This window comes from Argentina silus, assembly GCF_951799395.1.
Source record: "Argentina silus genome assembly, chromosome: 22".
NCBI classification, from domain to species: Eukaryota; Metazoa; Chordata; class Actinopteri; order Argentiniformes; family Argentinidae; genus Argentina; species Argentina silus.
This window is the reverse complement of record NC_139676.1, coordinates 12,989,523-13,009,681: the sequence shown is the minus strand read 5'-3', so window position 1 is coordinate 13,009,681 and position 20,159 is coordinate 12,989,523. Positions and strand designations below refer to the sequence as shown.

Here is a 20,159-nt window from a genome sequence, read left to right as displayed (position 1 = left end):
AGAGAGAAAGAGAGAGATAGAGAGAGGGGACAGAGAGAAAGAAAGGAAGAAAGAAAGAGAGAGAGAGAGAAAAGGAGAAGAAGAGCTGGGTGGTATCAGAGCTCTCCCTGGTCCTGTGATGATAAACAGAAATACAACACTGACGTACAGTGAGAACCACTGATAACGCTCCATAAACAGATACAGCCCAGATACAGCCCAGATACAGCCCAGATACAGCCCAGATACAGCCCAGATACAGCCCAGATACAGCCCAGGCAAGGTGGGAAAGGTCCTGCTTAAAGGCCATTCGCTGTCTCCCTACAAAAAGGTCAAAGACTTACTTAATTCACCGGCACACACACACACACACACACACACACACACACACACACACACACACACACACACACACACAGAGATACGTGTGCCAACGCCATAGGTTCAATACAACGTGTGTGTGTGTGTGTGTGTGTGTGTGTGTGTGTGTGTGTGTGTGTGTGTGATAGATCTGAGTGTGAACACACCACTTGACATAACAGATAAATAACAGACACATTCGTTTTTGCTTTCACTTTCCACTTTAGTAGTTTATACATATGATCATTCATCATCATGAGGTTATGATGATGAGTTGTTTTTCACCAGAAACGCGACGCGCTTCCTACACGGCGTCAGTCTGTGTGTAATTCCCAACTCTCTTGCGTCCATAGTGTTCCCATCCGCAGATGGGGCCAGAGAGCTGACGTACGTCAAGACACACACATGCATAGCCCCCACACAAACACACACACACACCCACACACGCGCGCACGCGCACACACGCGAAAACAACCACACACACACACACACATACACACACACACACACACACACCCACACACGCACACACGTGCACACACACACACACACACACGAAAACAACCACACGCACACATACACACACTCGCATACAAGCAAACAACCACACACACACACACACACACACACACACACACACACCCGTGCGCAGCAGCAGCAGCACTGTGTGTATTAATAGAGCTGAGCCTGGAGGGGCCGGCAGCACATCCACACAGAGGGCAGGGAGGACAGAGGGATGATGCATAATGAGACAGGCCTTAATGGACAGGGAGGGCCCAGGGACCTCCCCCCAGGTGGAGCACACTCACTCTGGGTACACACTGGCCAAAGAGGGCAGGCGGCGGGGGGCGGGGGGCGGGGGGCGGGGAGCACACTCACTCTGGGTACACACTGGCCAAAGAGGGCAGGGGCGGGGGGCGGGGTGGGGGGTAAGTAAAGAGAAAGGCGAGGAGGAGAGAGAGAGAGAGAGAGAGAGAGAGAGAGAACTGACCTTTTTTAAAGCGTCTTCCCCATGGTTAGGTTGTGTAGTAATGAAAACTCAATGCCAAGTCATCCACAGGCGACGGTCACAGGAGAATTTCAGGGAATGTTACACGACAACGAAATTATAATCTTCTGATAATCTGATAATCTTAATCTTATGGGACTCATGGATACGTTTTTTTTTTAAGACAACAGATCACAAAACTTGATGGACGAGATGGTGGTCAATCAAAACACAGCCTCACATTTAAAGGGGCAATCTGGGATTCAAAGAATGACAAAGTGGTATCCCCGCCACTTAACAAGGTTAAACAAGGTGATATGTAAGGTTCTGGTAGGGTAAGACAGTTGAATTAAGATCATGAGGCATTTATATACATTAAGTTATACTTTTCAGGAATCAATGGCTGTATATCATGAATTTCAAAGTCCAAAAATGTATGTACCAGTCCCCCTTTAATGACAATTTGAAATGTGAAGTACTCAAACCATAAATGTTGAAAATAGCCTCTAGACATACATACGTACACAGCAAGCACTGACAAACTAAAACAAACCATACCACAACAAGCTTCGTTGAAAAAAAAAATCTAAATTATTTAAATTGCGATGAATGAGCACCCAAATCATTGACAAAGATTACCTACATGACCACAAATTACCGAAATGACTGACGGACAGAATAAACAGAAAGAGTCTGGGAAGTAAAGAGAAAGGGGAGGTTGTTACCTACATGACTGATGGACAGAATAGGATAATTCCGGACGTACCTGAATTCGCAGTACCCTTCTTCATGTTCGTCTCAGTTGTGTGATGATTTGATGGACGCGTTCGACTGAAAATACGTTGAATATTCAGTCAGGTCGCCAGTTGGAGTCCTCCTTAAATCTTCAAATGAAACGAGGCTATCCAGTTGTCCGGTGGGTCCCCGACGAGACCGGTCACTGTACAGTTGGAGAGCCCGACGCGTGCGCGCAATAGTCGTATCTAAATTGAGTACACTGAGGAGACAAACTTATTGTCGCTGATGTATTATTTGAAATAACTAGATGTAATGCACAGACCTTGATGTGCAATTCGCTGGATGCTGATGTGAAAAGACCACACGAGCGTGCGTATGAATAAGGAATCTTTTACGCACGTCCCATTTGACGCCACGCGTTAATTCTCTGTGTTGTGCATTCCTTGCGTGACATCATTCGTGCGTAGTTATCCAGTACAAGCCGGAGAGAGAGGGGTTCCAGATGAGGAGAAGTCGTCGTAGCTCATGGAAAGCGTTTATTACCCAGACGTGTTCTTGCTGACTAGCTTGTTGTGTCCATTTATGCTTTACTGACGCCAGTTATTTGCATTAAATTAAATATTTATTAAAGTATCTCAACTTAAAAAAAAAAAAGAACAGCATTGACTAAGTACTATATGTAAAAACATTCTTCTGAGTTTGTAGGCCTGAGCATCGCCTCAACAGAAAGGCAGGCAATTAGAAGTCGATTCCTGATTATGTAAAACAGCTGGCGAATGATTTGAACAAAGTGATTAATTTTACTATTAATTCTAAAGCCACGCTAGTTATCCAAAAATATGAAATCAATTTAACCGTCATGTTTCCTTCCCAGCTGATTTCAGAGTAACCTGATGACTTTTCTTCCGACCCTACTAGTAGGCCTATTGCTATGGATACCTGACTGAGGTTATGTTGCCCCCTAGTGGACATAGATAGCACTATCACACGCTCTCCATCACTTCACTGTTTTGTATAAACACAGCAGATGAAGCAATATCAATACAATTCCTCCCCTCACAAGATCCTTTTCTGTCTGTGTGTTCAAAGCGTGTGTGTATGTGTGTGTGTGTGTGTGTGTGTGTGTGTGTGTGTGTGTGTGTGTGTGTGTGTGTGTGTGTGTGTGTGTGTGTGTGTGTGTGTGTGTGTGTCCTTCTCTGTTCTCCTGGTCTCCTTGTCATTGTTTTTCCCTGTTCTCATTCCCTTGTACCTGTCTGCGTGTGTGGTTACGTAACCTATGGTTACGTGGCTCGCCCACCCCCTAGACCTGGCCCGGGGTGCGTATCATTAGCTGTTAGCCTTCATCTGATTTATTTAGTACTGAAAATTCATACCAGTAATGGACACCATAGGGGAAATCCGGGGGAAATCCGGGGGAAACCAAAACAACAATTTCATGGGACCTTTGTCTTACACACATTTAAAGGTTATTTGAACACAGTGGATCATTTCACACACAAAGATATGGACAGACAGTGGTTAATCAAAGGACAGCCTCACAATTTCTCTATAAAGGGTTCCACTTCTTTAAAATGATGTTCCACTTCTTTAAAAGCATGTTCCATTTCTTTAAAAAAAAATGTCTTGGTTTGGCCTTGACCTTGGAAGTTGATAACCAAGACAGTTTTTAGCTACATATGTTGCTTCTATAGATACTAAATTGTCATAGTTTGGCCTCCATTTATTCTGAAAATGATCACCAACTAATTTGTTGTGTCCATGTATGCTCTACTGACATCATTTCTAAGCCTGAGATGAGTAAAACTGTTTTATATTTTGGGTTCTGATGGGTCAGTTGAACTAAGCTCATGAGGCATTGGTAAGTTATATTCTTCAAGAATCAATGGTTATATAGGGATAGGGTTAACATTAATTTAAAAGTAAAATAATCGATGTACCAATCCCAAATTGCCCCTTTAACTCATAGGCTACATCTTTACTACCTGTTTTAGGAAATATACCCAAATTCATTTAACAGTAATTTATTCTTTCCAGCTGATTTCATAATAGCATGATTACTTTTCCTCCGACCCTACTAGTGGGCCTATTGCTATGTGATGGGTACCTGACTGAGGTTATGTTGCCCCCTAGTGGACATACACAGAACTATCACACGCTCTCCATGACGTCACTGTTCTGTGAATGACAGTAGTGTATATGAGTACCTCTTCTTAAACAGCCCACACAAGAGCACTGTATATGCAACCACTTCCAAAGTCATCACCACAAACACCTTTTTGTACCCAGGCGTGTGTTCATAGGACAGAAACATCTAGAATGTTGCAGACAGAATAAGGATTAGGCCTCAGCGCACATGCAAAGGGGGACAGTATCTACATGATCTGGATCTGATGAAGCGTGAACTTGAACTTTGATAACTTAAGCCTGCTAACTTTGGATAATCCTGAATATGTATAGCTTGCTTTTTAGTATTGCCCTCAGTCAACGACGATTGTCAAACACATGCGTTGCTTTGCTCGTCTGCATAATAACTGGAGTCGGCTGCAGTAGTCACTACCTGCATTTTCCACAAATTATAACTTCGGTTATTACTCTTGTTCGTAACAGGACTGAGTGGGAATTTGATAGGATTAGGCATTAAAATAGCACTGACCAACAAATTTAGGTGTGCATTGTATGGAGTATTAGTAAACAGTAGGCAGTATGAGCTTTTGGACACAGCCTTCATGACGTGTAGAACCCAGGGCTCGATTTGGAATTAGGCATAATATGAATTAACTCTAACTAATCTTATTATTCTGAAAGCAAAACAGAACAGATTGATGTTGATTCCCAAAGCAGAAGAAAACAGTTAAACTTGAGGCTGCCAAAGCTTTACAAACAGAAAAATAAAACAGTGGGTCAGAGGGCCTTGATCAGGAAATCAACCACACTTGAGCATAAGTGGTTAGCATATAGCTAACAGCTGCAACTAATTAGCCAGTCATGGGTCATTAGGGTTTGGGGATCCTTTATAAGCACAAACAAAAGTTTGTCAGGTATAGCAGGAGTTCTAGCCTCACAGGGTCTTTGGTAATCTAACAGGTGTTTTGGCTACCAGTAGGCTTTTGGTGAACAAAATGGCAGTGGGTTTCACACTCTCCTTCTGGTAAGTGCTTTAAGTCAGATGGTTTGTTTCCTTTGTATTAGAGCGTTCATGTGGAGTTTTGTTTGTAATTGAGTGTGACTGAATGCATTTCAGGGCTTCTTGGGGGTTTTGCTTGCTGATTGGAGGAATAGCTTGTTTTCCTGCATCAAAAGGTAAGTGTAAATTCTTCAAATGTACTTGGTTAAAATGAATGTTGAAGTAAAACTGACGACTTGCCAACTTCATTCAACATCTCTTCCCTCAGTCGGAGACAGCTTTGATGGCTCCCAGAGCAGCATCAGTGATCTCTCCGGACTGGCGCCAATTGCTTCCATCAACTCCCGTTCGAGGTTCCAGCAAGGCAGAAAAGGCCTCTACCAGAACCGCTACACCCCTGGTGATGTTCAGAAGGTGAGCTCGGCCGCTGTGCACCAGCAAGTCCAGATGGTGCCACAAAGCTCACAGGGCAGCATCGGTGATCTCTCTGGACTGGTGCCGATTGCTTCCACCAACTCCCGTTCGAGGTTCCAGGGAGTTAGAAGAGTGTTCTCCCAAACCCGCTACACCCCTGGAGGTGTCCGAATGTTGATGGCCCAGGCCCCTGTGCAGCAGCAAGTCCAAATGGTGCCCCACAGCTCCCAGAGCAGCATCAGTGGTCTCTCAGGACTGACGCCAGTCGCTTCCATCAACTCTCGTTCAAGCTTCCAGCAAGGCAGGAAAGGCCTCTACCAGAACCGCTACACCCCTGGGGAAGTCCAACCGGTTAAGAGCCTGGCCCCTGTGCAACAGCAAGTCCAAAGCTCTCAGGGCAGCATCAGTGGTCTCTCAGGCCTGGCCCCAATCGCTTCCATCAACTCTCGTTCAAGCTTCCAGCAAGGCAGGAAAGGCCTCTACCAAAATCGCTACACCCCTGGGGAAGTCCAGCCTCAGTCTGGCAGTCATGTTGCCGAAGGTGGGAGTTATCCAGGTGTCTATGAACCAAGCGTGCATGCTTTCAGCACTTGGGGGAAGGATGCTGAAAGGTAATTTACTAGGGTTTGAGAACTTTCATTGGTTTTGTAGTTTAAATAAGTCATTCCTGGTGCTCATCTTTTGATCTCTTCAACAGGAGCAAGTATTGAGGTGGCGTCAACCCTAGATGCAGCAATGGTAAAGCTTGATTTGATATGAGATTATCAAGTGACAGGATTTTGTATTGCTGACTACTTTTTGTTTTCTAGGTCCTGTGTTGGAGTTGCTGCTCCTGCTACTTTTTCAGGAACTGAGAACCAATAAATAATTTGACTTTTTAAATTTGCCTCAGTGTCTTTGAAATGTTAGGTTCCACTTCACATACCTGATGTTGGTCAGGGTAGTTGTCCCTCATGGGAATGTTTTCGTAACGGTGAGTCTGCATCCACCCTACAGTATACTAGTCATATTGATATTTGGGATTTGATGTAAAAAATAAAGAAAAACCATTGAATGAGAAGGTGTGTTCCAAACTTTTGACTGGTACTGTACATGTACACACATGAAACACATGGTGTCATCAACGCCCCCACACCATCCTTAAGTGGATGACAGAACACAGAATATCCTATTGTTCTCCTGAATGTGTTTGGTATGTGATATCAAAGATTATATTTTACTACTGTAAATATGAGACTTGGTTGAGTGTAATTTGAGAGCATCTTTCTGAGTAATACCTATAGTTATACACTCTCGAACACTATACTAGTACTGGGTAGGGCCTCCCTTTGCTCTTTATTAGGAACACTATGAATGTACTAAAACTGACTAATAGGTTGATTGCATTTCATTTGTTACCATTTCCTGATCACAACTACTGATTACTATTGATTGTGTGTCAGCATTTCTCTTTGCTCATACATCCTGATTCCTTCTGTTTCACATCCTGATTCCCTCTGTCTCACATCCTGATTCCCTCTGTCTCACATCCTGATTCCTTCTGTCTCACGTTCTGATTCCTAATTCCAATTATTGTGGAGAGGGTGCCCTCTGGTGGAGATGGATAGGCATCACAATGGTGCTGCATCAAACTTGAGGGGCTGAAATTGCAACGTTACACATTTTCAATGTGTTATTAGCTGCATTCCTCACAAGACAATGTTACAAATGTGTAATTAAATCATTATGAAAATAGACTGCTTGGTAGTCATATTTTGAGTGCAACAGAAAATATACTAATAACACTAGATTTGCATATATTTCACACGTTGATTATAATTTCTAATACAGAATGTAAGAAAAGAGCCACAACGTGTAAGCAGAATACGTGAGTATAACTATTAATGAAATTATTGCTTAATTACTATAAAGTAGTCTCGTTTTCAGACACTTCCACCCAATAGCCTGGGGATGAAAGTTATTACATAACGTTATTACATAACGTTATTACATATAACATAATGAAGAAATAGATAAAGAATGCATATCTCATCACCCAATACATGGTTATATAATCTAGGCCAAACATAAAAATGGTACATCAAATCAACCAAAAGTCCAAGCATTGTGGATGGGTTTGAGCTTGATTTTATTTGAATGTTAGCTTGAAGTTATACAGTAGAAAGTGAACAATTTACAATTTACAAGATTACCTGTTATATACCACAGGCTCGTCAATCAAATCTTTTTGAAAAGGGGGTGAGGGTTAGGGTTAGAAAATATCACATATGTCAAAGATATAAAGATAAAAACAATTATGTTGCTATTATGGCTATGAGTACATCAAAGGTTGATTATTGTTAACACAGGTACGGTGGTCTTGGGTTGTTTCTGGTGGGTGGGTGTGTCCTTTGGGCTATATTTTAACAGGTGTAAAAAACTGTCTAATACGCGGCTTAGGGGTTGTGTGTGAAATATTGGTGCTATTTTCAGGGCCAGAGTTGCGCACATGATGACCTACTTATTGTGACCTACTTATTGTCATGAACGTGCCTGAACATGAACTACCGCTACTCCACCCGGGTGAGCGCAGGCAAAACTATTTGTTTGTTTACAAGAAGTACAGAAGCGTCACAGTCGTAATACACATAAGCCGTGCATGTTGTCGGGGCAACTTTTTTGTGAAGTTGCCAATTGAGATTAGCTTGATCTCTTGGACGAAGTAGCTAGAAATATCCTATGAAACTGATGAACCTGCAGGTTGCCAGGTTACAATATGGAAGAATGGTGGTTTACTTTCTTAAAACAACTTTTACATGACAACACTTGTCATGAATGTCACAGTAAATTTGTCACTTATACAACACCATTCATCAAAGAACACATAACAAATACAAAAACACAACATAAGGTCATAGTGAATCAATTTAGGCAAACTTTTTTGTGAAGTTGCCAATTGAGATTAGCTTGATCTCTTGGACGAAGTAGCTAGAAATATCCTATGAAACTGATGAACCTGCAGGTTGCCAGGTTACAATATGGAAGAATGGTGGTTTACTTTCTTAAAACAACTTTTACATGACAACACTTGTCATGAATGTCACAGTAAATTTGTCACTTATACAACACCATTCATCAAAGAACACATAACAAATACAAAAACACAACATAAGGTCATAGTGAATCAATTTAGGCATAAACAAACATACAATATGTACACTATTTCATAGTAAATCCTATGGCTATAACTATAAGCCTACACTAGCTGCCACTACTCTGTTAAATTGATATAAAATTATTTCATTCTGATAAATGATTGACTCAGGTATTGTTTTTGTGATGTTGACATTATGGAGTCTTGATCAAGATAGTATCTGCATTTTAGTGCTGACAGTTGATAGCGCAAGGTGAGGCAAGGTAAACAAGACGAAAAGAAACCAACAACAAAAATGAGGAAGGTACAGCTGTGGTACAGTAGGACAGGCAGACAGACAGGCAGACAGACAGGCAGACAGACAGGCAGGGAGACAGGCAGGTAGGGAGACAGACAGACAGGCAGGGAGACAGGCAGGTAGGGAGACAGACAGGCAGACAGACAGACAGGCAGACAGACAGACAGACAGGCAGGCAGGCAGACAGACAGGCAGGCAGACACAGACAGACAGACAGACATACAGGCAGGCAGAGAGACGGGCGGATGGACGGACAGACAGGCATGGTTTTGCCAACACGGTTTGTTAAATGTGCCAGCATGTGCCAGAGATTACAGAACACAAAAGATGATTAGACAACAATCTACAATCTAGTGGGGACCCTGGTGTTGCTGCACATACACACTGGAGCAGACTAAAGGCCTTCAGGCTACTGTAGCAACACAACCAAAGCTGCCCAGAGGGAAGCATGTACAGTGTACAGACTGACCAGACCGCCTGACCATGTAAAATGTGGTTTTCAAGGGGGAAATAAAATCAGCATTTTTGCAGGAAATCCTTTCAGTGTTTTCTAACAGGGTCAATTCACTATCATCGCTTTGCAGTATCGCTTCCTCCCTCAAAGGCCAGCACTGAGCTCCAATCTTGTATTGCAGACACATGTGACAACCCTCTGGAACACCAAGCATTTCAACTTGAGGAGTTTGTGAGTTTAACAATTCAACATTAAAACACGAAATCAAACATGAAGCGACATCCACTTTTGGTTGAAAATAGATTAAGTTGTCAACTAACTTGAATTCCACTTCAAATAAACCAAATCTTGGCAACCTGTCATTGATCTTGAAATCGAGGTTCAAATGACTACACTATAACTATGTTGATGACTTTTCCCCCCAAAAAATATTCACGTTGATACAACGTAAGAACCTTGATAAAGTAAGTTGAAATGACTACAAAACTCTGAGAGAAGGGTTGTCCTGAGAGAAGGGTTGTCCTGTTTAGTGACCAGAAGTCTACAGTATCAACATACCTTTTGAAGTCTGAATTACTTACATAATGTACATTGATGTTAAGATGACAATCACACAACTTAATTTGTCAGCAACTGGGGAGCTGGAAGATAATATCAGTGGATTACTGTGAAATTGATGCTCCAATCAATGAAACATAAAAGTGTGAGTGCTTTCAGGAAACAGAGTGTTAAATGATTGATCAACAAGGCAACAGTCCCCTCCAGACCCTGCCAGGACATGAGTCAGCTGTTAGCCATCAGGTTGTCCTTCAGTAGCTCCAAGTCTGTTCATTTGTAGAGAGAGATAGAGAGGAGAGAGAGAGAGAGAGACAAAGACAAAGAGAGAGGAGGGGGAGGGGGGGAATGAGAGATATTAATTAATTAATTAACAGCACAATCAAAGACTATTGCAATCTGATTATTGTACTTACCTACCTTATATTGTTAATTGTAATTTTTGCTAATAACCAGTATTGTATTTATATTTATATTGTGCAATTCAGTTAGGGTGTAAACTATATGTGAGTTCATTGTGTATTGTGTATATTACTGAGGCCCTGTGCCAATCAAGCATTTCACTGCTCTGCTCACAGAGTGTGACGGACAATCAAAACCCTTTGACCTTTGACTTTGTAGACTGTGTGGGATTTATAACTTTGCATACAGTAAATGGCACAATGAGGGACACTTGCGTCATTGTTACTGTGAATAGAGGTCAATAAAACATAAGGGTACCTCTTGTTGCTTAGGCGTCTGGGTCACCCGTGTTGATCCGGTCGTGACCACGACCTAAATCAGACAAAAAAAACAGTGGTTGGAGCGATTTCATACCATGGCAAAATGGCCGCCATGGCCCTTTACAATAACCAAACATTGCTCAGCTTCAGAGGTACTGAGAGACGCAAAGAGAAACAGAGAGAGAGAGAGTAGTTAGTAGAGTCTCCACTAGAAGAGAAAGTAGTCCCAAGAAACCCAAACCATGTTACTAAACCCAAACCATGTTACTAAACCCAAACCATGTTACTAAACCCATACCACTATACTAATGCTGGGTAGGGCTCATGTCATCATGGACCAGACCCTCAAAGGAATGTTTTCAACATCTTGTGGAATCAACGCCACGAAGAATTGAGGCTGTTTTGAGGGCAAAGGGACAGGCCCTACCCAGTATTAGTATAGCGTTCTTAATAAAGTGCTCGGTGAAAGTACAATATGTATTGCTTTGTCAGGGAACTCAGTGAAATTAGTTTTTTTCATATATGAAACCAAATATGAAAAAAATATTCAAATATTCTATTTATATATGTATATATATATCAAATATACAATACATTGAAGAACATACTCATTAAAGGTGCAGCGGATGGCCTTCGAGCCTCTGTCAAAAAAATGTCATAACCATATCAGACTAAAACCCACAGTCTAGACAATTAAGCTGTTAACAATGATTATAATGATCAAATCAGATCATTAAGTACAACCAGATCTGTTACTGTACCATGCATGCCTTACAAATGCTCAGTCCATTAAAAACATCCCACATCGGAGAAAGCCACTGGGTTATAATAGAGTCTAATGACTTATCTGTGCTTGATTGAGTTTGCCTGGCAAAATGGAACCAATGCAATACTCCCAAAACTGAAAACTGTGCCATCCTGGCAGTCTGGGCAGGCTTAAATAAACACTCAATGCAGTGTGTGTGTGTGTGTGTGTGTGTGTGTGTGTGTGTGTGTGTGTGTGTGTGTGTGTGTGTGTGTGTGTGTGGTCTTCTGTGCGAAAAGTACCACATTCCAAGAATTGATTGCATGGCCAATAACCAGTCAAACTGCAACCCAGTCAAACTGCAACCCTGTTGTAGAGTGTGTGATTCCCCGTTGCCTAGCCAAGTGGCTGACTGCCAGAGCACCAGGAAGCACATGATTGATGCACAGGTTGAGGTAACACCGACTGAACTTGGGCCTTTACAGCCTCTGGCAAGTCTCAAGTTGCCAAGTAGGATTACAAGCATGCAAGGTTGTGTGAGAAACATAGCTGTGGGTATGCTCCAAACCTTCTCAAACCACTGGAGATGGCTGTGTGTCTGATGTCATGTATTTCTTGTTCTTGTTTGTTTTTTAGAATGGTATCTCAGAAGTGGATGTAAGGGAGCAGGTTGAGGTGCATCTGCCTTTCCTATCTTACATTTACATTTTGGCCATTTAGCAGATGCTTTTATCCAAAGCGACTCACAACAAGTACATTTGTTTAAAGTAAGCGAATCATCTATACACAACAATCATCTATACATAACAATCATCTATACATCATAAGAAAATATGCTAGGACCAGGGGCCGTTGGCAGTCACAATGCTAGAAGGAGGACTACTATTACTGTCTTTATGGCGGTACTGTACTTACGCAGAGTGCGCCTCCTGCAAACCAGCAGTGCAAGTAGCAATCCAACGATCAGCGCTCCAATGACCAACAGTGGTGCCACTATTTTGGTGGTATCCCCTGGTGAATCTTCTGTGTTGACAAAATGTGAAATATTGTGATTAGTAAAAAAAATAATGTTTATTATCATAACTTCTTTTGGGTCTTAAAAAAGGGCTGTATAAATATGGATAGATTATTAGAATCATTAATAAGCAATAAAACTGTTATTGCATTCAATACGGAAAACCTCCCCCCAAAAAACCCCCAAGACTGAACCAGTCCAACAGGGTTGCCTAGACTATAATTCATACCAGGAACTGCCTACTGTACATGCCTTGAGCTGTGAGAACTAATCCCCAAACACAAAATTCAGAGAGAAGTATAGCTATGTGGTCCAGGTATATTTGTTTTCATTTCCTCCAAAAGCATTTCACTTTCACCCGAGCACTTCAAAAGTGTACTTGTTCTCTATTATAAATCACAAAGAGAAACATCCCCAATTCACATGCAATTCACTCCCGACTGCTAAGCACCACAGCAGACCCGAGGTGGTACGTTGAGGGTGTCAATTCCTTTTTATTCCAAGCTTCCAATTCCTGTTCAATCTGTCAATCAAACATGTCCCCAACAATTCCAAACCATTGTATTTGGTGTCAAGGATTAATTTGGTATTCAGAAAATTACAAATGTCACGGGTGAGCAAAACAGGCCCAATTCAGCCTATGAGAGCTGATAAAACAAAGTCTTAACATTAGATTTGGGGCTTGTCAAGTATTGGGCCCTATTTAGGGCCCTTAGACCCCATTTAAAGGGCCCCTTTCACTCCCATTGGTTTTACCTGATAAACTATTACAGTTTGTTAATTGTAGAATTATTGATAGAGAATGTTGCCAACGGAAATGATTGTCAAGGGGGACAAAAATACCTGCAGCAACAAAATAGCCTCTACATCCTGGAACAGGTCGTTTATGTCTGTTGACATAAGAGGTAGCCTTAGAGGTAGCCAACTCTTACATAACTGTAATCTCGCAACTGGAGTACAAGATTACAACAGGCCTGCTTCTCCACATACTTTGACCCCTCTAATGGACATATTTGATTGGCTCATATTAAAGTGAAATGTAATATGTTATGTTCATGTCAAATACTGGCCTGATAAGCTACAGAAGAGCTGATGGAACAGTTCGAATCGTGCTCATAGATAAATCAAACACACCTAAAATATAAGTGTTTGACATATGTGTATGCGTTTGAACAACTTCAGATTCTCTATAGCTTGGATGAGGCCGTGTCTTTTGATCCACATCCTCACCTCCTCTCTCCTTCTCAAAATGCATTAAAGGAGAAGACAGGAGGACCCTCTCTTCTCTTCTGCATTTCACAAAGACACAAACCAAGAGGATTCAAGAAATCAAGTAAAGCATTTTGAGATTCAGCCATCATTTCCTTCTGCTGCTCTTCCCCGTGTCATCATATTCCTCTCATTATAGGAATCTCTTTTATAGCGGTTTAATTTCAGCCTGTTATATTGCCTTCCAATAAAACAACAACAACAACATAGTAATAAAATGAGCCATGCCAATCAAAGTGCACTGTAAATGCTGACGTAGTCATTCAGTAAAGCTGGGTTGAGACTGAGACATGTGGCTGGGCTGGCTGGCTGGCTGGCTGGCTGGCTGGCTGGCTGGCTGGCTGGCTGGCACACCAAACATCATTCAGAACCAACATAATATACGTCAGAGTTCCTATCTGGAACCAAAAAGAGTTCTACACGGAACCAAAAAGAGTTCTACACAGAACCAAAAAGAGTTCTACACAGAACCAAAAAGAGTTCTACACAGAACCAAATAGAGTTCTACACAGAACCAAATAGAGTTCTACACAGAACCAAAAAGAGTTCTACACAGAACCAAATAGAGTTCTACACAGAACCAAAAAGAGTTCTACACAGAACCAAATAGAGTTCTACACTGAACCAAAAAGAGTTCTACACAGAACCAAATAGAGTTCTACACTGAACCGGAAAGACTTCTCTTACAGGGACAGGGTTCTAGGTAAAAACCTTTCTTGTGTGTATTGTGTGGACAAAAACAGAACATACCTCTGTATTCGGGCACAAACTGCAGATGGATTGTGGCTTCTCCCTCCTTGACTCCATGGGCATTGTGCACTGTGCAGTTGTACTGCGAAGAACTGGATGTAGCTTTCAGAACCGTGTACTTACTGGAGAGGCTGAACAGACCATCGCCTGTCTGGTTAGCCACCACCAGTTCTGCACTGGATGTCCAGTTTGTGCCCAACTGGTCAAACCAATGAATTGAACCTTTCTGGTGGCCCCCCTTTGAGTGGCAGAAAATAGTCACATCTGTATTCTGCTTAATGTTTTTCTCAGGGGAGGAATTCATGGTTGGCTCCTGGTACTTCGCTGGAGAGGGAGATTGAGAGGAAGGGCATTAACACATGAGGGGGCCACACAATAAAAATGTGGAAAGAAAATATCATGAAATTGGACCTTGTCTTGCACCTCAACCTTAATCTAATGGTTATAACCTGAATGTGATTACCTCAGAGGGATTTTAGTTAGGGTTAGGGTTAGCAAAAGAGAAACAGAGAGACACTGCAATTATCTCTCTATTGTATCTTGTAGTTTAGATTTAATCTATGGGGATTACTATTCTATCACTATGCTATCACTGGAATTTTTTTAAATCATGGTGCTGAGCTGACCATCTCTCAAACTGAAACAGAAAGGAAACTGTCTGGCTCTGTCTTCATAAACAAAATATCTTAACTTGGAAAATCCCCTATGCACATTCCAGCAAAAAAGTAATAGTGACTTTGTATCAGTAATGAAAGTGTAAGTCTAAAGTCTAAAGTCTCACTAAGATGCTTAGATAAACAATTCCCTGTGTGAGACCCTCACCTGTGACACTGAGGCAAGTTGTCGCTTTGCTTGTACCAATGTCTGTTATCACCATGCATTCATACATCCCAGCGTCGGCCATCTTGGTGTTTGTCAACAACAAGGACACGTTCATATTCTTCTTATCCCAGTGTGGCTCAGCAAATTGAATGCCAGGAGTTACATTTAGGCTATCTTGATATAACAGTAATAAATTGTTATCTTTCTTCCAAGTGACCACTATGATGGTGGCGTTGATAATAGGTTTGACAATACACTTTAGCATCGAATGCTGGCCATAAACTCCGTGGCTCTCCGATTGGCAGTTGATTTTGACAAATTCTGTGATGTAAAATAGAACCAGGGAGAGAAATATATATTAAAAAAAAGAGAAAAAAAAATACACATTAGGCCTGCATTCATTAATTAATTGAGTATGTAATTATAATTATAATTAAAGAGTGTGATGACCTTATGACAGCAGTACTTACTATCAGTAGCATCCGCAGCATTGATACAGAAACCAATCAGAACCACCAAGAGGACAGTGACTGAAGCCATGGTCTGATTCCTAAAAAAGAAAAAGGAGTGAATTGATGTGACGTTGATGGTCTTGAGGTAAACTATGATCCTCTTCAATCAGAGACAAAAGTTCGATCCAAAGAGACTCAACCGAAAAAGAAAACAAAATCATAATCGAAGGGGCAGTTGTGTTGCTGCTGTGTGTTGTAAATGAGGGGTTAACATGGGCAACTATTGTGTTCTTTTGTGAATATCCTCTTTTGTATTTTGAAAGTCCATATTGTATCTCATTTAATACAAATAAAGCAAAGCGAAACAGACAGACAGACAGTCTGTCTGATTTCTCTTTCAGTTTGATGGACAAAAAGGAATGGTGAACTTTCAATATACAACAGAGGACTTACACAGACATTGACCGTTAACAGGCAGCTTTTGAGCATTGCATTTATCCATTCATGATGATTTATGCAGACTGGCCTTCGATGAGTCTTGTTTGAACGTGAATGGCCAAATGCTATGTAGACGGCTATGCTAAGAACTAAACTATGTGACCATCAATTGAGCAATACCCTGTCTCACTCCTTAATCCATGCAGCTGTTCTCCCTGTCTCACTCCTTAATCCATGCAGCTGTTCTCCCTGTCTCACTCCTTAATCCATGCAGCTGTTCTCTCTGTCTCACTCCTTAATCCATGCAGCTGTTCTCTCTGTGTCTGTGTCTGTCTCTGTGTCTGTGTCTTTCTCTGTGTCTGTCTCTGTCTCTGTGTCTTTCTCTGTGTCTGTCTCTGTCTCTGTCTCTGTGTCTGTCTCTTTCTCTGTCTGTGTCTGTCTCTGTGTCTGTCTCTGTGTCTGTCTTTCTGTCTGTCTCTGTCTCTGTCTCTGTCTCTTTCTGTGTCTGTCTCTGTCTCTGTCTCTGTGTCTCTGTGTCTGTGTCTCTCTCTCTCAGTTCAATTAAATTCTATGGTAGTTCTGGTCTCGCTGGTCCATTTGCTCCTGTAGCATAGCTTGAAATTAATTCAATAAACTGCTATTGGTCAATATTCTCAGCTAACACGGCCGCCATGGAATTATATGGAGTCTTGTTTGAACGTGAATGGCCAAATGCTATGTAGACGGCTATGCTAAGAACTAAACTATGTGACCATCAATTGAGCAATACCCTGTCTCACTCCTTAATCCATGCAGCTGTTCTCCCTGTCTCACTCCTTAATCCATGCAGCTGTTCTCCCTGTCTCACTCCTTAATCCATGCAGCTGTTCTCCCTGTCTCACTCCTTAATCCATGCAGCTGTTCTCTCTGTCTCACTCCTTAATCCATGCAGCTGTTCTCTCTGTCTCTGTGTCTGTCTCTGTGTCTGTCTCTGTGTCTCTCTCTCTCTCTCTCTCTCTCTCTCTCAGTTCAATTAAATTCAATCGAATAAGCTTTATTGGCATGGTAAGACATCTTGCATTGCCGAAGCACACATACAGGAACTTAAATAAATCATCAATGACTGGAAGGGAAATGGTGACATAGTCCAGTCAGGACACTTGCGTCATGAACTTAACATTTGAAGTTGAATGAAAATGGAAATGCATTAAGTGGAAGCTGGGACGGTGGATGGGACGACCAACAGATGAAACTCATAAATCTACTCTTTTAGTCCAGTCCTATGAGGATGTGCTGTGTTGTGCAAAACGTGAGTTCAGCTATCCATCACCTGATGACCTGTCTTTCACTCTGACCTGTCACCTTGGAATTTCACTCTGTCTGTCTCTGTCTCTCTCTTTCTCTTTCTCTCACTCACACACGCGCACACACACGCACACACACCTCTCTGTGGATTTGTGCATATGTGTGGGTTATGCAAAAATACATATTTCCATGTCCCTGTGTTCCCTGAGTACTTATCTTAACAGATGCAGCTGATTTACTTTTCAGCTGAAACTTGCGAGTTTTGCCTTGTTCCTTTGTGTTCAGTAACAGGAAGTACTGAATAAGGAACTGGACTATTTTGTCTATGTTGTGAAACATTAAAGGCTGTATCTATAGCCTACTTAGCAGATAACTCTCACTTCACTACTAGGGCAAACAGCCTGTTCGAAAAGGGAATACACGCTGGTTAGTTGAATATTCGCCAACTAAAAAATCCCCTATGCCGTGACCGGCAGGGAGATTACATCGTAAATTATCAATCTCAACGTAAAATTCACAACCCCCACCTCCCAATCGTATCCGCACATAGTTTGCGCTCTCTCAATAGTCCGCAGTGTGCACGGCACTTATGTATATATATATATATACACACCACTCTAATATACCGCGGTCGAGCTATTTGGTCACGGCTTTTCACTGTCTCCGCGCCCTCGCGGTGTTAACGAGTTTCCCTCTGCTGTCAGGACTACAGAGTTACTACCGATCTTCCGTCTTGACTGTCCCTCCCAAAGACCTCTTCACCCCCGCTATCCCCCTGGACACAAAAGCGTCTGCTGAATGGCAGAAATGGAAATGGAAATGTAATATACCACTTCTGCATGCTGAAGTCGCCATGGGGAAAACCACAACAATCGCCCTCCATTCTAGTAGGAATAGCCTACACTTTTAATAATAACAGATTTATAATCATGCAATGTATGACTGTGAATGTGAGGGTCAATAATATTTCACATTGGCAATAATAGTCTAATATTTCAGTTTGGCAAGTGACCTGGCAAGGTTTGCTCCCCCCTATCTTAAATCAGACACAAATCCTTCACATTCATGTTTTGCTCTCCCAACCCCGAAACAGATGACGGTGAACTTCATAAACAGCAGAACTAAACGAAACGCGTCTTAATAATTACCCTTTGAAAAATATAACGTTTTAAAAAAACTTACCGTTCAAGCTCTTTGTCGTTGTTATCAGCGTGAAGGTCTGCTGTTTCTGGTTACTCCGATACAGATCGAACTAGATACTGTCTTCCTTTCATTTCGGTTTCATTTTGACTTGACACGCTGCGCAAATGTTTCTGGGCCTTATTTTTAATTCACTGGCTTCACACCAATGTGGTTAAGGACATAAATATGCCTGTGCACTCGATGCAATACTGTACAACGACAAACGAGAGTCATAATTAAATATATGACTTTAACCTAAGAGCTTTTACCCTAAGAGAAAAAAAGAAGAAAAGTTTTACCCTAAGAGATAAATAGATAAATATCAGTTCAAAAGTTCTGATGATATAGCCGTCATTTGCAGCATGGCCGTCTAGTATTGAGGTCAACTATGACGGACGAAGCAGCACATTCATTGCGGGTGTTCTGATCAGTGTGTGTGTGTGTGTGTGTGAGATGATCATTCCCTGGCCATGTATGGTGTTGAGAGGTTTTCAGAGATTGAGATGTGGAGAAAGAGTGAGTTGAAGATAGACATTATTGCATAGAAGACCAAAGCAAGGGACGGAAGGACAAGATTGAGGTAAACCGGAGGACCTACAGAATGAAGAAGGAAAACTCCCACTCTTGCAAAAACATCAACTGCACAATCAGACGTGTACGGTCAAAAGTGACTTTAATCATTTTCATTTGTGCCAATATTTATTCAGGGACTTCCTACAGTGACTAACAAACCTGCATGAACTCAGATGAACAAGTTATGTGAAATTACTCGATTTTTCCAGAACCCTGTGTATTGTACCCTTAAAACAACTAGGTCTACAACTTTATAAAAAAAGAAAAAAATAATAATAAAAAATTATGAGGAAGTTCAAGTTCATTCAAATCCCATTAACATGTACATTCAAATTGAACTTCAGCTTTTTCCTGCACATGACAGCCTGTTGACAAAGGCTGAGGCATATGAGGGACCATGACAGTGTAAACAAGGACAAATCACAAACAAAATGAGAGGAGGGTTTAACACAGACGTGAGGAGGCTCTAGAGTCCCGAGGGTAACAGCAAAATAGGCTGAACAATGAACAGGCAGAGCTGTCATAAGGTCACTTTTCAAGTTGTCATGAAGTCTGATAGGGTACCACACAAACAGGCATACTTTGTTGTTGAGAAAGTGTACCTTGAGAAAGAAAACACTGGCACTCAGAACTGGCACTGACTGGAGTTATAGGAACACTGAAATGTAAAGGACTAGGCATACAAAACAAAAAAAAAAAAAAAAAAATCACATCTGATTCTCCATTTTAAATTACATTACGGACATTCGCAGGACATAACTGGTTTAGTCCCCTGAAATGTTATGAATTCTTTGACAGCATGGCTCCCTCATGTGGACAATAACATCGCATAGAAATGTTCAAGCTCCGACTTCATGCAACACT

The 20,159-nt window shown here is 41.6% G+C and overlaps 1 protein-coding gene across 2 annotated transcripts; it reads right to left on the bottom strand.

Annotated features, from left to right (window-relative positions):
- Positions 1 to 7,714: 7,714 nt before the first annotated feature.
- Positions 7,715 to 18,836, bottom strand: LOC310821655 (CD276 antigen homolog). 2 transcript variants are annotated; one of them, XM_083693782.1, is made up of 8 exons: positions 18,723 to 18,836; positions 15,837 to 15,916; positions 15,367 to 15,687; positions 14,545 to 14,868; positions 12,426 to 12,533; positions 11,374 to 11,406; positions 10,764 to 10,817; positions 7,715 to 10,312 (listed from the first exon to the last, which is right to left on the bottom strand). In XM_083693782.1, exons 2-7 carry the CDS (start codon positions 15,904 to 15,906, stop codon positions 10,774 to 10,776), a joined length of 900 nt encoding a protein of 299 aa, XP_083549908.1. In that variant the 5' UTR covers positions 15,907 to 15,916; positions 18,723 to 18,836; the 3' UTR covers positions 7,715 to 10,312; positions 10,764 to 10,773. The 2 variants fall into 2 exon arrangements, with proteins under 2 accessions (XP_083549908.1, XP_083549909.1); XM_083693783.1 differs by lacking the exon at positions 11,374 to 11,406.
- Between the last annotated feature and the right edge of the window lie 1,323 nt (positions 18,837 to 20,159).

Excerpts from the sequence above, each read along its gene's own strand:
- LOC310821655 (XM_083693782.1), bottom strand. The coding sequence starts at position 15,906 with ATGGCTTCAGTCACTGTCCTCTTGGTGGTTCTGATTGGTTTCTGTATC. Across the intron at positions 15,688-15,836 it reads TGCTGCGGATGCTACTGATA|AATTTGTCAAAATCAACTGC; the intron begins GTAAGTACTGCT and ends TTTACATCACAG. Across the intron at positions 11,407-12,425 it reads TTGCAGGAGGCGCACTCTGC|AGGCTCGAAGGCCATCCGCT; the intron begins GTAAGTACAGTA and ends TTTTTTTGACAG.